A 16,377-nucleotide genomic window follows, 5' to 3' on the forward strand; every position below is an offset into this window, starting at 1 on the left:
TTACAGGCCTCTCTCATCTTTATAAGTGGGAGAACTTGCACAATTGGTGGCTGACTAAATACTTTTTTCCCCCACTGTATTTCCTAAATTACCTCAACTACCTGGTACCCCTTATTGTTATTTTATTATGTTCATTATTGTTATTTTATTATGTTACTATTTCCTTTTTTATTTAGCTAATTTTTGTGACTTTTTAACTAAATTGTTGGGAAAGGGCTCGTAAGTAAGCATTTCACGGTAAAGTGTACCACTGTTGTATTCGGCGCATGTGAGAAATACAATTTGATTTCATTTGAAGCTCATGCGCAGAAATACATCATTGGGTCTAATGGTCGTCTTGTGTTGAACTGCACATGTGCAGGCCGTCAAATCAAAGGCACTCCTTCGATATAAAGTTGGTTATGACTAACATGAAAATGTGTCCGTTTGTTAAACTACTTAAGACAGAACATTTTCAAAATTAACAACTAAGGAAGTCATTTGACTTCTTAAACCCCAAACCCTGGCCTGGTCTGCTTTATATGTATTCCCAGAATACATTTTTTACATCAGCAGTTGTCACAAAGTGCTTATATAGAAACCCAGTCTAAAACCCCAAAGAGCAAGCAATGCAGATGTAGAAGCACGGTGGCTAGGAAAAACTCATTAGAAAGGCAGGAACCTAGGAAGAAACCTAGAGAGGAACCAGGCTCTGAGGCGTGGCCAGTCCTCTTCTGGCTGTGCCGGGTGGAGATTATAAGAGTACATGGCCATTAAGGCCAGATAATTCTTCAAGATGTTCAAATGTTCATAGATGACCAGCAGGGTCAAATAATAATGACTGTGGTTATAGAGGGTGCAACAGGTCAGCACCTCAGGAGTAAATGTCAGTTGGCTTTTCATAGCCAAGAATTCAGAGGTCAAGACAGCAGGTGTGGTAGGGAGAGAGAAGGAGAGGGGGAGAGAGAGAGAGAGAGAGGGTCGATGCAGCAGGTTCGGGACAAGGTCGCACGTCCGGTGAACAGGTCAGAGTTCCAGATCCGCAGGCAGACCAGCAGAAACTGGATCAGCAGCACGACAAGGTATCACGTCCGGTGGAGCATGTATCGATACTGATAGGATCGAAAGAAGGGGAGCGCTGCTCTCAGATCAGTTTTCTCCATTCAAATCTTTCCTTAACATTATAATTATTTCACAATACTGACCACGGATCAGCTCCTAGAGAGATATTACTAATCATCATTGTTCACATGTTAGGCTACACATCATGAAATATATTGAGACAAATTACAGACAGTAGCCTACAAGTAGCAACATATAACTAAATATATTGAACATGGAATATATTTCAATATGATTGAAATAGGCCTATAGCCTACTGTTTATATTGTAATGCAGTCATCTCGGTTTTCATTTGAAGCAAATTTTTATACGTCCCTTGTTTGAATCAACTGCAAAGACATTGGCAACTTTGTATTTGTAGTCATCTTTGTTCTGAATTTATCGGTGGTCACAAAGAGACGGATAAACCATGTGATTCTATGTTTAGCGGAGATCATCTGTGTATAAAGTGACGCGGGAGGGCAAAAAAGCATCTAACGACGCACTTGGCTGTTCTACAAGTGGTCTGAGGCAGGTGTTAGAATATGAGCGTTTTCAAGTGCAACGTTAATAACGATGGTTTTGGGAAACAGCTCAGAGATTTAACAATGCTCCTACGAAGGTTCTAATGATGAACTTGGCCTTAAGACGCTTTTGGGAATCCGGACCCTGGATAAAAAACATCTGCTAAATGTTAAATGACTAAATGACAAAAAAATAAAATGTAAATGTTTTACATACAGATCTCATATTACTGTATTTATTGTTATTTTTTAAATATATTTAAATATTGATGTCACAAGTGTATCATTTGTACAGTTCTTTATTAAAAATGTAGTTATTTGTTACATTTAACTGTGTAAAATCTATGAGTACTACTTATTTCTCTGAGAGTGAGGGAGATATATAGCATTTTGCAAAAAAAAACATTTGTCTCTCTAAAATTAAGCCATTAATTGATCGATTTTAAAGAAACACATGTCTGTTATTGAACAACACCATGCCATGATTAGCTAGTAAAAAAACACAACCATTTATTTGATCATTTTTTTAAACAATAGAAGCTAATTTACTAACATTTCTGAAAATGGATATATAGCGTTTTGGAATTAAACTCTTTTTATGTTTCCCCATCTGAGCTCAGAGTAGATGAGAGATGTAATGTTTGTCTCTGTTGTGTTGAAGCCCAATCAAGCAGGAGAGACCAGCCTCCCCTGTACCCAGCTGTGTGTCCATGAAGAGTGACCTGTCTATGAATCTTCCTATACAGTTTAGAGAGGGAGACTTTTCTACTGAACAAAGGTAAGAAGAACTCATGGGTCATGGTCAGTGAGTTAAACAACACTGTCTCTAGTCATTTCTCCTCTCCCATTTTCCCATTTATTTTTGTTGTTTTCATAATCTATTGGCTAATCCTTTTTTCCATTTTCATAGCCCTGAAACAATATTAAACAAATACAACATTCCCTCCCTCCGTGTGTGTGTGTGTGTATGTGTGTGTGTGTGTGTGTGTGTGTGTGTGTGTGTGTGTGTGTGTGTGTGTGTGTGTACTCCCTGGATGAGGAGATGTAATCCCATGTTTTGTCCACAGAAACCAACAGGAGAGATCGGAATCAGAGATTCTCAGTGGTCAGTCTTCCCAGAGTCATCAAACAGACCTGGCCTCCATATTCAGTGTATGTGGTCCTGTTATGTACATTTGTTTTTGTTTACCTCAAGTAAAGTTGATCTGTCAATCATTCATTTATGTGTTAATGAGAAAGCATTTAGTCTCTTGCATAACCTATATACTTGATTTATTTCAGTTGCTTGAAGAGAATATTATGACATTTGTGAAGAACGAGCTGAAGATGTTCAAGAGGATTCTTAGTCCAGAACTCCCAGAAGGCTTTGAGAGTCAGAAGCAGGATAAGGAAGTGGTGGATGCTGAAGATGAGAAGCAGGAGAGCAGTGCCAGAGAGGGGGCTCTGAAGATCACACTGCACGTCCTGAGGAAAATGAACCAGAAGGAGCTTGCTGACACACTGGAGAAAAGTAAGAGCTGTCTGCCTCATGTTGAATGCTGTTTTATAACAAACATTTAAAAGCTGTAGCTAAAGTACAACTAAAGTAGCTGTGTAACTCAATGATATTGTAGCAGCCTTAACACAACACCTAGTGACCTCATCAACTAGCAGCAGGGATGGGTTGTGTTGATTAATTTAGACAGAGAAGAGGAGAGACAGAGGAGGGACAACATTAATAATACCATCAATAAGAGAGAGAGAGAGAGAATACCAATAATGATATAAATCAGTCACACCAGTGTGTAATGCATTATGAAAACATTTACAGCTTTATACAGACAGTTAAGAGAATAGATTATTATAATTTAAACTTTATAACACAGCATTAAATCAGACGTAATATTAATATCCTCTGTGTTATTTCTTCATTCAGATGAGCTTGCTGTGATTTGCCAACGTGAACTCAAATCTAATCTAAAGAAGAAGTTTCAATGTGTATTTGAGGGGATCGCTAAACAAGGAAACCCAACACTTCTCAATAAGATCTACACAGAGCTCTACATCACAGAGGGTGGAACAGGAGAGGTCAATAATGAACATGAGCTGAGACAGATTGAGACAACAACCAGGAAACAAGCAAGACCAGAGACTGCAATCAAATGTAACAACATCTTCAAACCCTTAACTGGACAATACAAACTTATCAGAACTGTGCTGACAAAGGGAGTCGCTGGCATTGGAAAAACAGTCTCTGTGCAGAAGTTCATTTTGGACTGGGCTGAAGGAAAAGCAAATCAGGATGTCCAATTTGTATTTTCATTCCCTTTTCGGGAGCTGAATTTGATGAAAAATGAAAAACACACTTTGATTGAACTTCTCAATCACTTCTCAATGGAAACCAAAGAATCAAGAATCTCCAACTACGACAAGTACAAAGTTCTGTTCATCTTTGATGGTCTGGATGAGTGCCGACTGCCCCTAGACTTCCAGAAGAACAAGATTTGTTTTGACGTCACAGAGTCAACCTCAGTGGATGTTCTGCTGACAAATCTCATCAAGGGAAATCTGCTTCCCTCTGCTCTCCTCTGGATAACAACCCGACCTGCAGCAGCCAATAAGATCCCGTCAGTGTGTGTTGACCAGGTGACAGAGGTACGAGGGTTCAATGACCCACAGAAGGAGGAGTACTTCAGGAAGAGATTCAGTGATTCAGAGGACCTGGCCAGCAGAATCATCTCACACATAAAGACATCAAGGAGCCTCCACATCATGTGCCACATTCCAGTCTTCTGTTGGATTTCTGCAATAGTCCTTGAACACATGCTGAAACATAAGAGAGAAGAGATGCCCAAGACTCTGACTGAGATGTACTCACACCTTGTGGAGTTTCATACCAAACAGAAGAATGAAAAGTATCTTGGGAAAGAAGAGACAGGTCCACACTGGAATAAAGAGAGCATTCTGTCACTGGGAAAACTGGCTTTTCAACAGCTTGTGAATGGCAATCTGATTTTCTATGAAGAAGACCTGAAAGAGGCTGGCATTGATGTCAATGAAGCCACAGTGTACTCAGGATTGTGCACACAGCTCTTTAAAGAGGAATGTGGGCTGTACCATGACAAGGTGTACTGCTTCGTGCATCTGAGCATTCAGGAGTTTCTGGCTGCTGTATATGTGGTCCACTCATTCATCAACAACAATGAGAATCTAATGGCGGATCAGCAATCAACGTCCAGGAACTTTTCTGTGAGGATCAGACACAAGCGTAAAGTTACTGTCTACAAGAGTGCTGTGGATAAAGCCTTACAAAGTGAGACGGGAAACCTGGACCTGTTCCTCCGCTTCCTTCTGGGCCTCTCACTGGAGTCCAATCAGAAGCACTTACGAGGTCTACTGACAAAGACAAGAAGCAGCTCACAGAGCCATGAAGAAACAGTCAAGTACATCAAGGAGAAGATCAGGGAGAATCCCTCTCCAGAGAGGTGCATCAATCTGTTCCACTGTCTGAATGAACTGAAGGACCATTCTCTAGTGGAGGAGATCCAAAGCTACCTGAGATCAGGAAGTCTCTCAGAAGATGAACTGTCACCTGCACAGTGGTCAGCTCTGGTCTTTGTGTTGCTGACTTCAGAAAAGGAGCTGGATGTGTTTGACCTGAAGAAATACTCCAGATCAGAGGAAGGTCTTCTGAGGCTGCTGCCAGTGGTCAAAGCCTCCAGAGCTGCTCTGTGAGTACATCAAATGACATATAAGAACTAATCATCAGGAAGAAATATTCAGTTTCGAGAAATATATGTATTATAATATGTATATAATATATAATATTAAATAGAAAAACGTACTGAATCAGTGCATTGGTGTTCACATTAGTATAACAATATGACCATACAATTCTAGGAGACGGAAGATGAATCTATATGTTGTTTAAGAGAATAAACCAAATGCATCTGCCATTGTCCTTCTACACTACTGGTGTTAAATTAACAGTGTGTTTGTGAAATCATGATGATCTCTCTGTCAGGCTGTCAGGCTGTGGAGTCACAGAGAAAGGCTGTGCTTCTCTGGTCTCATCTCTGAAGTCAAACCCCTCACACCTGAGAGAGCTGGATCTGAGTAACAATGACCTGAAGGATTCAGGAGTGAAGCTGCTCTCTGCTGGACTGGGGAATCCCCACTGTAAACTGGAGACTCTGAGGTCAGTATTCCTGTATCACTCAATGAACACACACTCATTGGTGCTATGCTCCAGCATTTTGGATTTGGGATAAAATGTTTCATATTAGGCGACAGTATATAATGTCACCTTTTATTTGAGGATATTTTCATACATATCTGTGTTACTGTTTAGAAATGAAAGCACTTTATGTATCTAGTTCTCCCATTTGAAAAAGTTGTAATAATTTGGACATATTCACTTGTATTGTATTAAAGTAGTCATAAGTTTAGTATTTGGTCCCATATTCCTTACCTGCAGTGATTACATCAAGCTTGTGATTCTACAAACTTGTTGAATGCATTTGCAGTTTGTTTTGGTTCACACACACTGGACACACTCACACACACTTGACACACACTGGACACACACACTGGACACACACACACACACTTGACACACACTGGACACACACACACACACTGGACACTCACACAACCTGGACACACACACACACACACTGGACACACACTTACACACTGGACACACACACACACGCTGGACACACAAACAACCTGGACACACACACTGGACACACACACACACTGGACACACAAACACACACACTAGGATTAATTTAGTCAAAAGTTTAGTATTTGGTCCCATATTCCTTACCTGCAGTGATTACATCAAGCTTGTGATTCTACAAACTTGTTGAATGCATTTGCAGTTTGTCTTGGATGTGTTTTGGATGATGTTTTTCCCAATAGAAACTGAATGGTGAATAATGTCCTGTCATTTTGGAGTCACTTCACTTGTATTGTCAGTAAGAATAGAAGATGTTTCACTTCTACATTCATGTGGATGCTACCATGATTATGAATAATCATGAATGAATCGTGAATGATGATGAATGAGAAAGTTAAAGAGGAACAAGGATCATACCCCCTCTGTTATTGGTAATGGTGAGAGGTTAGCATGTTTTGTTGTAGCCTCTGTAACTTTCTCACTCATTATTATTCATGATTCATTCATGATTTTTCTTAATCATGGCATCATCAGGATTGATTTAGTAATGTTTAGAAACATGTTATCTACTCACTTAGACAGAAGATTAATCCAGTCATCATCCACCATTCAGTTACTATCAGACAAAACATAACCCAAAACACAACCAAAACAAACTGCAAATGCAACCAACGAGTTTGGGACCAAATACTAAACTTTGACTACTTTTATACACTATAAGTGAATTGGTCAGAATACGTTTGACTTCGTCAAATGGGGGGACTAGATACATAAAGTGCTTTTATTTCTAAACGGTGAAACAGATATGTATTAAAATACCCTCAAATAAAAGGTGACATTATATACTGTCACCTCATATGAAACATTTGATCTGAAATCCAAAATGCTGGAGTACAGAGCCACATTTAAAATGTTAGCTTCACTGTCAGAATAGATATGGTGTGGACTGTATACTCAATACAATCTAAATCTGATACCTCACTGTCTGTCTTTTGACTGATACTGCTTTTTAAACTGCTCTGGTCAGTCTACTCAAATATTTGTACTATACATGTTTCTCTCTACACACAATATTATGATTTTTTCTAATAATTATATATATATGGCAGGTTTCAGGACACTGGTATAAATGAAAATGTTGAAAAAATATACTGCCACTATTTTCACCACCAAAGAATAGCAGTGTGATTTTAATATGATTTGACTCTTTGCAGGCTGTCAGGCTGTCTAGTCACAGAGGAAGGCTGTGCTTCTCTGGTCTCAGCTCTGAAGTCAAACCCCTCACACCTGAGAGAGCTGGACCTGAGCTACAATCACGCAGGAGACTCAGGAGTCAGACTGCTCTCTGCTGGACTGGAGGATCCACACTGCAGACTGGAGAAACTCAAGTATGTAGAGGGTTTATGTCAATGTTCATAACAGACATGTTGGAGTTATCAGGCTAGTTAAGACAAACATTCTGACCACCACTTGGACTAAGTTATATAAAGACTGTGTGTGTGTGTGTGTGTATGTGTGTGTCCAGTGTGTATGTGTGCACGTGTATCAGTGTATCACACACACACATACACTGGACACAAAAAATATACTGCCACAATTTTCTGTCAGGCTGTCAGGCTGTCTAGTCACAGAGAAAGGCTGTGCTTCTCTGGTCTCAGCTCTGAGGTCAAACCCCTCACACCTGAGAGAGCTGGACCTGAGTTACAATGACCTGAAGGATTCAGGAGTGAAGCTGCTCTCTGCTGGACTGGGGAATCCCCACTGTAAACTGGAGACTCTGAGGTCAGTATTCCTGTAGTTGGTCAACAAGTGATAACTGTTCACCAGATCCACATGTGTTTATCAGGCACACATAGTCCACACCATATGTGTTTGGACAGTGAAGCTTACCGTTTTATATTTGGTGCTATACTCCAGTATTTTGGATTTGAGATATAATTTTTCATATTAGGTGACATTACAGAATGTCACCTTTTATTTGATGTTAATGGTGAGAGGTTAGCATGTTTTGTTGTAGCCTCTGTAACTTTCTCATTAATTATTATTCATGATTCATTCATGATCTATCTCAATCATGGCAGTCACAGTGGATGCTACCATGATTATGAATAATCATGAATGAATCGTGAATGATAATGAATGAGAAAGTTACAGAGGAACAAGGATCATACCCCCTCTGTTATTGGTAATGGTGAGAGGTTAGCATGTTTTGTTGTAGCCTCTGTAACTTTCTCACTCATTATTATTCATGATTCATTCATGATTTTTCTTAATCAAGGCATCATCAGGATTAATTTAGTAGTGTTTAGAAACATGTTATCTACTCACTTAGACAGAAAATTACTCCAGTCATCATCCACCATTCAGTTACTATTGGGCAAAAGATAACCCAAAACACAACCAAAACAAACTTCAAATGCAACCAACGAGTTTGGACCAAATACTAAACTTTTGACTACTTTAATACACTATAATTGAATTGGTCAGAATACTTTTGACTTCTTCAAATAGGGGGACTAGATACATAAAGTGCTTTCATTTTCTAAACGGTGAAACAGATATGTATTAAAATACCCTCAAATAAAAGGTGACATTATATGCTGTCACCTCATATGAAACATTTGGTCTCAAATCCAAAATGCTGGAGTATAGAGCCACATTTAAAATGTTATCTTTGTCAAAATAGATATGGTGTGGACTGTATACTCAATACAATCTAAATCTGATACCTCACTGTCTGTCTTTTGACTGATACTGCTTTTTAAACTGCTCTGGTCAGTCTACTCAAATATTTGTACTTTTATATTTTTCTCTCTACAAGCAATACTTTGATAATTTGTCATTTCTAATAATGATACATTAATTTATGAATAGATATGGCAGGTTTCAGGACTCTGATATATCTGAACAAGTTGAAAAAATATACTGCCACTATTTTCACCACCAAAGAATAGCAGTGTGGTTTTAATATGATTTGACTCTGCAGGCTGTCAGGCTGTCTAGTCACAGAGGAAGGCTGTGCTTCTCTGGTCTCAGCTCTGAAGTCAAACCCCTCACACCTGAGAGAGCTGGACCTGAGTTACAATGACCTGAAGGATTCAGGAGTGGAGCTGCTCTCTGCTGGACTGGGGAATCCCCACTGTAAACTGGAGACTCTGAGGTCAGTATTCCTGTAGTTGGTCAACAAGTGATAACTGTTCACCAGATCCACATGTGTTTACCAGGCACACATAGTCCACACCATATGTGTTTGGACAGTGAAGCTTACAGTTTTACATTTGGTGCTATACTCCAGAATAATGTTTCATATTAGGTGACAGTACAGAATGTCACCTTTTATTTGAGGATATTTTCATACATATCTGTGTTACTGTTTAAAAATGAAATCACTTTATGTATCTAGTTCTCCCATTTGTATATGTCGTAATAATTTGGACATATTCACTTATATTGTATTAAAGTAGTCATAAGTTTAGTATTTGGTCCCATATTCCTTACCCACAGTGATTACATCAAGCCTGTGATTCTACAAACTTGTTGAATGCATTTGCAGTTTGTCTTGGTTGTGTTTTGGATGATGTTTTTCCCAATAGAAACTGAATGGTGAATAATGTCCTGTCATTTTGGAGTCACTTCACTTGTATTGTCAGTAAGAATAGAATATGTTTCTGAACACTTCTACATTTATGTGGATGCTACAATGATTATGAATAATCATGAATGAATCGTGAATGATGATGAATGAGAAAGTTACAGAGGAACAAGGATCATACCCCCTCTGTTATTGGTAATGGTGAGAGGTTAGCATGTTTTGTTGTAGCCTCTGTAACTCTCTCACTAATTATTATTAATAATTAATTCATGATTTTTCTTAATCATGTCATCATCAGGATTCAGTTAGTAGTGTTTAGAAACCTGTTATCTACTCACTTAGACAGAAGATAAATCCAGTCATCATCCACCATTCAGTTACTATTGGACAAAACATAACCCAAAACACAACCAAAACAAACTGCAAATGCAACCAACGAGTTTGGGACCAAATACTAAACTTTTGACTACTTTAATACACTATAAGTGAATTGGTCAGAATACTTTTGACTTCTTCAAAAAGGGGACTAGATACATAAAGTCAATCTAAATCTGATACCTCACTGTCTGTCTTTTGACTGATACTGCTTTTTAAACTGCTCTGGTCAGTCTACTCAAATATTTGTCATATGCATGTTTCTCTCTACAAGCAATATTATGATAATTTCTAATAAGGATACATTCATTTATGAATAGATATGGCAGGTTTCAGGACACTGATGTATCTGAATATGTAGAAAAAATATACTGCCACTATTTTCACCACCAAAGAATAGCAGTGTGGTTTTAATATGATTTTACTCTTTGCAGGCTGTCAGGCTGTCTAGTCACAGAGGAAGGCTGTGCTTCTCTGGTCTCAGCTCTGAAGTCAAACCCCTCACACCTGAGAGAGCTGGACCTGAGCTACAATCACCCAGGAGACTCAGGAGTCAGACTGCTCTCTGCTGGACTGGAGGATCCCCACTGTAAACTGGAGACTCTGAGGTCAGTATTCCTGTAGTTGGTCAACAAGTGATAACTGTTCACCAGATCCACATGTGTTTACCAGGCACACATAGTCCACACCATATGTGTTTGGACAGTGAAGCTTACAGTTTTACATTTGGTGCTATGCTCCAGCATTTTGGATTTGAGATATAATGTTTCATATTAGGCAACAGAACAGAATATCACCTTTTATTTTAGGTTATTTTCATACATATCTGTGTTACAGTTTAGAAATGAAATCACTTTATGTATCTAGTTCTCCCATTTGAAAAAGTCTTAATAATTTGGACATATTCACTTATATTGTATTAAAGTAGCCATAAGTTTAGTATTTGGTCCCATATTCCTTACCTGCAGTGATTACATCAAGCCTGTGATTCTACAAACTTGTTGAATGCATTTGCAGTTTGTCTTGGTTGTGTTTTGGATGATGTTTTTCCCAATAGAAACTGAATGGTGAATAATGTCCTGTCATTTTGGAGTCACTTCACTTGTATTGTCAGTAAGAATAGAAGATGTTTCTGAACACTTCTACATTCATGTGGATGCTACCATGATTATGAATAATCATGAATGAATCGTGAATGATGATGAATGAGAAAGTTACAGAGGAACAAGGATCATACCCCCTCTGTTATTGGTAATGGTGAGAGGTTAGCATGTTTTGTTGTAGCCTCTGTAACTCTCTCACTAATTATTATTAATAATTAATTCATGATTTTTCTTAATCATGTCATCATCAGGATTCAGTTAGTAGTGTTTAGAAACCTTTTATCTACTCACTTAGACAGAAGATAAATCCAGTCATCATCCACCATTCAGTTACTATTGGACAAAACATAACCCAAAACACAACCAAAACAAACTGCAAATGCAACCAACGAGTTTGGGACCAAATACTAAACTTTTGACTACTTTAATACACTATAAGTGAATTGGTCAGAATACTTTTGACTTCTTCAAATGGGGGACTAGATACATACAGTCAATCTAAATATCATACCTCACTGTCTGTCTTTTGACTGATACTGCTTTTTTAAATGGTCTGGTCAGTCTACTCAAATATTTGTACAATACATTTTTCTATCTAAAAGCAATAATTTGATAATTTCAAATAATGATACATTTAATTTATGAATGGATATGTCAGGTTTCAGGACACTGATATATCTGAATATGTTGAAAAAATATACTGCCACTATTTTCACCACCAAAGAATAGCAGTGTGATTTTAATATGATTTGACTCTTTGCAGGCTGTCAGGCTGTCTAGTCACAGAGGAAGGCTGTGCTTCTCTGGTCTCAGCTCTGAAGTCAAACCCCTCACACCTGAGAGAGCTGGATCTGAGTAACAATGACCTGAATGATTCAGGAGTGAAGCTGCTCTCTGCTGGAATGGGGAATCCCCACTGTAAACTGGAGACTCTGAGGTCAGTATTCCTGTAGTTGGTCAACAAGTGATAACTGTTCACCAGATCCACATGTGTTTACCAGGCACACATAGTCCACACCATATGTGTTTGGACAGTGAAGCTTACAGTTTTACATTTGGTGCTATGCTCCAGCATTTTGGATTTGAGATATAATGTTTCATATTAGGCAACAGAACAGAATATCACCTTTTATTTTAGGTTATTTTCATACGTATATAAAAAAAAAAAAAAAAAAAATGTATATGTGTTACAGTTTAGAAATGAAATCACTTTATGTATCTAGTTCTCCCATTTGAAAAAGTCTTAATAATTTGGACATATTCACTTATATTGTATTAAAGTAGTCATAAGTTTAGTATTTGGTCCCATATTCCTTACCCACAGTGATTACATCAAGCCTGTGATTCTACAAACTTGTTGAATGCATTTGCAGTTTGTCTTGGTTGTGTTTTGGATGATGTTTTTCCCAATAGAAACTGAATGGTGAATAATGTCCTGTCATTTTGGAGTCACTTCACTTGTATTGTCAGTAAGAATAGAAGATGTTTCTGAACACTTCTACATTCATGTGGATGCTACCATGATTATGAATAATCATGAATGAATCGTGAATGATGATGAATGAGAAAGTTACAGAGGAACAAGGATCATACCCCCTCTGTTATTGGTAATGGTGAGAGGTTAGCATGTTTTGTTGTAGCCTCTGTAACTCTCTCACTAATTATTATTAATAATTAATTCATGATTTTTCTTAATCATGTCATCATCAGGATTCAGTTAGTAGTGTTTAGAAACCTGTTATCTACTCACTTAGACAGAAGATAAATCCAGTCATCATCCACCATTCAGTTACTATTGGACAAAACATAACCCAAAACACAACCAAAACAAACTGCAAATGCAACCAACGAGTTTGGGACCAAATACTAAACTTTTGACTACTTTAATACACTATAAGTGAATTGGTCAGAATACTTTTGACTTCTTCAAAAAGGGGACTAGATACATAAAGTCAATCTAAATCTGATACCTCACTGTCTGTCTTTTGACTGATACTGCTTTTTAAACTGCTCTGGTCAGTCTACTCAAATATTTGTCATATGCATGTTTCTCTCTACAAGCAATATTATGATAATTTCTAATAAGGATACATTCATTTATGAATAGATATGGCAGGTTTCAGGACACTGATGTATCTGAATATGTAGAAAAAATATACTGCCACTATTTTCACCACCAAAGAATAGCAGTGTGGTTTTAATATGATTTTACTCTTTGCAGGCTGTCAGGCTGTCTAGTCACAGAGGAAGGCTGTGCTTCTCTGGTCTCAGCTCTGAAGTCAAACCCCTCACACCTGAGAGAGCTGGACCTGAGCTACAATCACCCAGGAGACTCAGGAGTCAGACTGCTCTCTGCTGGACTGGAGGATCCACACTGCAGACTGGAGAAACTCAAGTATGTAGAGGGTTTATGTCAATGTTCATATCAGACATGTTGGAGTTATCAGGCTAGTTAAGACAAACATTCTGACCACCACTTGGACTAAGTTATATGCTGACTGTGTGTGTGTGTGTGTGTGTGTGTGTGTGTGTGTGTGTGTGTGTTTGTGTGTGTGTGTGAGTTCAGGTGTATCCCTCAATGACTGTCTGTTCTTCTGCTTACCGCTACAGTGTGGAACATGGTGGAGAGAACACAATGAAACCTGGACTTAGAAAATGTGAGTGTTGACTGCTGTGAAGAATATGACTAATAATAAGTCTTAATTCAAGTGAAGTCAAAGTCAAAGACCACCATCATTACTGACTTGGTCATATTAAATATAAGCTGTAGTTCTAAAGAAGCACAAATCAGGGACACCAAAGTTTACAAAGAGTTGCTTTGACAATGTGTGTGTCTGTGTGTGTGTGACGTGTCTGTGTTACTTTAGAAATGTGTGTGTGTGTTAAGGGTGTGTGTGTGTGTGTCCAGGATGTGTGTGTGTGTGTGTGTTTGTGTGTGTGTGTGTGTGTGTTCAGTTTGTGTGTGTGTGTGTTTGTGTTTGTTCAGGATGTGTGTGTGTGTGTGTGTGTGTGTGTGTGTTTTCAGTGTGTGTGTTCAGTGTGTATGTGTGTGTGTGTGTGTGTGTGTGTGTAATTAACAGGAATAAGTGTGTTTTATATTACCATACATAACATATGATCATTCAACAAGTCTCAAGTTACCTTAACTTCTCCTTTTGATACCTAGAAACATCTACATTAAATGAATTAGTGAAAAGTGAGTTAACATTCTAATGTGAATGATGATGATTTCTAATATTGTGTCTGGTTTCATCCATCAGATGTCTGTGATCTCACACTGGACCTAAACACAGTAAACAGATTCCTCTCTCTGTCTGAGGAGAACAGAAAGGTGACATGGAGGAGAGAGGAGCAGCCGTATCCTGATCACCCAGAGAGATTTGAGATCTGTAGTCAGGTGCTGTGTAGAGAGGGTCTGACTGGGCGCTGTTACTGGGAGATAGAGTGGAGTGGGAGAGGGGTTGGTATAGGAGTGACATATAAAGGAATCAGCAGGAGAGGAGTGGGTGATGACTGTGGGATTGGATGGAATGACAAGTCCTGGAGTCTGATCTGCTCTGACAACCGTTACTATGCCAGGCACAATAATAAGTCCACTACCATAGACGTCCCCTCCTCCAGCTCCCACAGAGTAGGAGTGTATCTGGACTGGCCAGCCGGCACTCTGTCCTTCTACAGAGTCTCCTCTGACACACTGACCCACCTGAACACATTCCACTCCACATTCACTGAGCCCCTCTATCCAGGGTTTTTGGTTTATGTTGACTCCTCAGTGTCCCTATAAATAATAACCATGGTAACACTGGACACACACACACACACACACACACACACACACACACTGAACACACACACACTGGACACACACACACACACACACACTGGACTCACACACCCTGGATACACACACACACACTGGACACACACACACACTGGACACACACACGCACACTGGAAACACACACACACACACTGGACACACATGCACACACTGGACACACATGCACACACTGGACACACACACACACACTGGACACACACACGCACACTGGATACACACACTGAACACACACACACACACACACACACTGAACACACATACACTGAACACACACACACACTGGACACACACAACAACAACAACACACAGACACTGGACACACACACACTGGACACACACACACACACACACACACACACACACACACAAAGGACACACACACTGGACACACACACTGGACACACACACACTGGACACATATCCACACACACACACTGGACACACACTGGATTCACACACACATACATACACACTGGACACACACACACTGAACACACACACTGAACACACACACTGAAAACACACACACACTGAACACACACACACACACACTGGATACACACTGGACATACCCACACTGGACACACACACACACACTGGACACACACACACACACTGGACACAAAAACACACACACTGGACACACACATACATACACATTGGACACACACACACACACTGAACATTATACGTCATCTAGCAGACGCTCTTATCCAGAGCGACTTACAGTTAGTGAATACATATTTTTTTATACTGGCCCCCCGTGGGAATCGAACCCACAACCCTGGCGTTGCAAACGACATGCTCTATCAACTGAGCTACATCCCTGCCGGCCATTCCCTCCCCTACCCTGGACGACGCTGGGCCAATTGTGCGCCGCCCATGAGTCTCCCGGTCGCTTGGATTCGAACCAGGATCTCTAGTGGCACAGTTAGCACTGCGATGCAGTGCCTTAGACCACTGCGCCAATCAGGAGAACACACACACACGCATGACACACACACACACTGGACACACACACACCCAATGGACACACACACACACACACACACACACACACACACTAAACACACACACACACTGGACAAACACACACAGGACACACACACTGGACACACACACTCACACACTGAACACACACACACACACACTGAACACACACACATACTGGACACACACACATTGAACACACACACACA

At 39.5% G+C, this 16,377-nt stretch overlaps 1 protein-coding gene across 1 annotated transcript; it reads left to right on the forward strand.

Annotated features, from left to right (window-relative positions):
* Positions 1–2,314: 2,314 nt before the first annotated feature.
* LOC311115947 (NACHT, LRR and PYD domains-containing protein 12-like) lies at positions 2,315–15,121 on the forward strand (the record flags this gene model as incomplete). Its single annotated transcript, XM_084191065.1, has 10 exons — positions 2,315–2,321; positions 2,968–3,114; positions 3,520–5,314; positions 5,608–5,767; positions 7,489–7,641; positions 10,676–10,842; positions 12,101–12,274; positions 13,559–13,732; positions 13,948–13,994; positions 14,598–15,121. The coding sequence occupies 10 exons, from the start codon at positions 2,315–2,317 to the stop codon at positions 15,119–15,121; spliced, it is 3,348 nt and encodes a 1,115-aa protein (XP_084047191.1).
* Positions 15,122–16,377: the final 1,256 nt, after the last annotated feature.

Source organism: Coregonus lavaretus, assembly GCF_964263955.1.
Source record: "Coregonus lavaretus genome assembly, contig: HAP1_SCAFFOLD_443, whole genome shotgun sequence".
NCBI classification, from domain to species: domain Eukaryota; kingdom Metazoa; phylum Chordata; class Actinopteri; order Salmoniformes; family Salmonidae; genus Coregonus; species Coregonus lavaretus.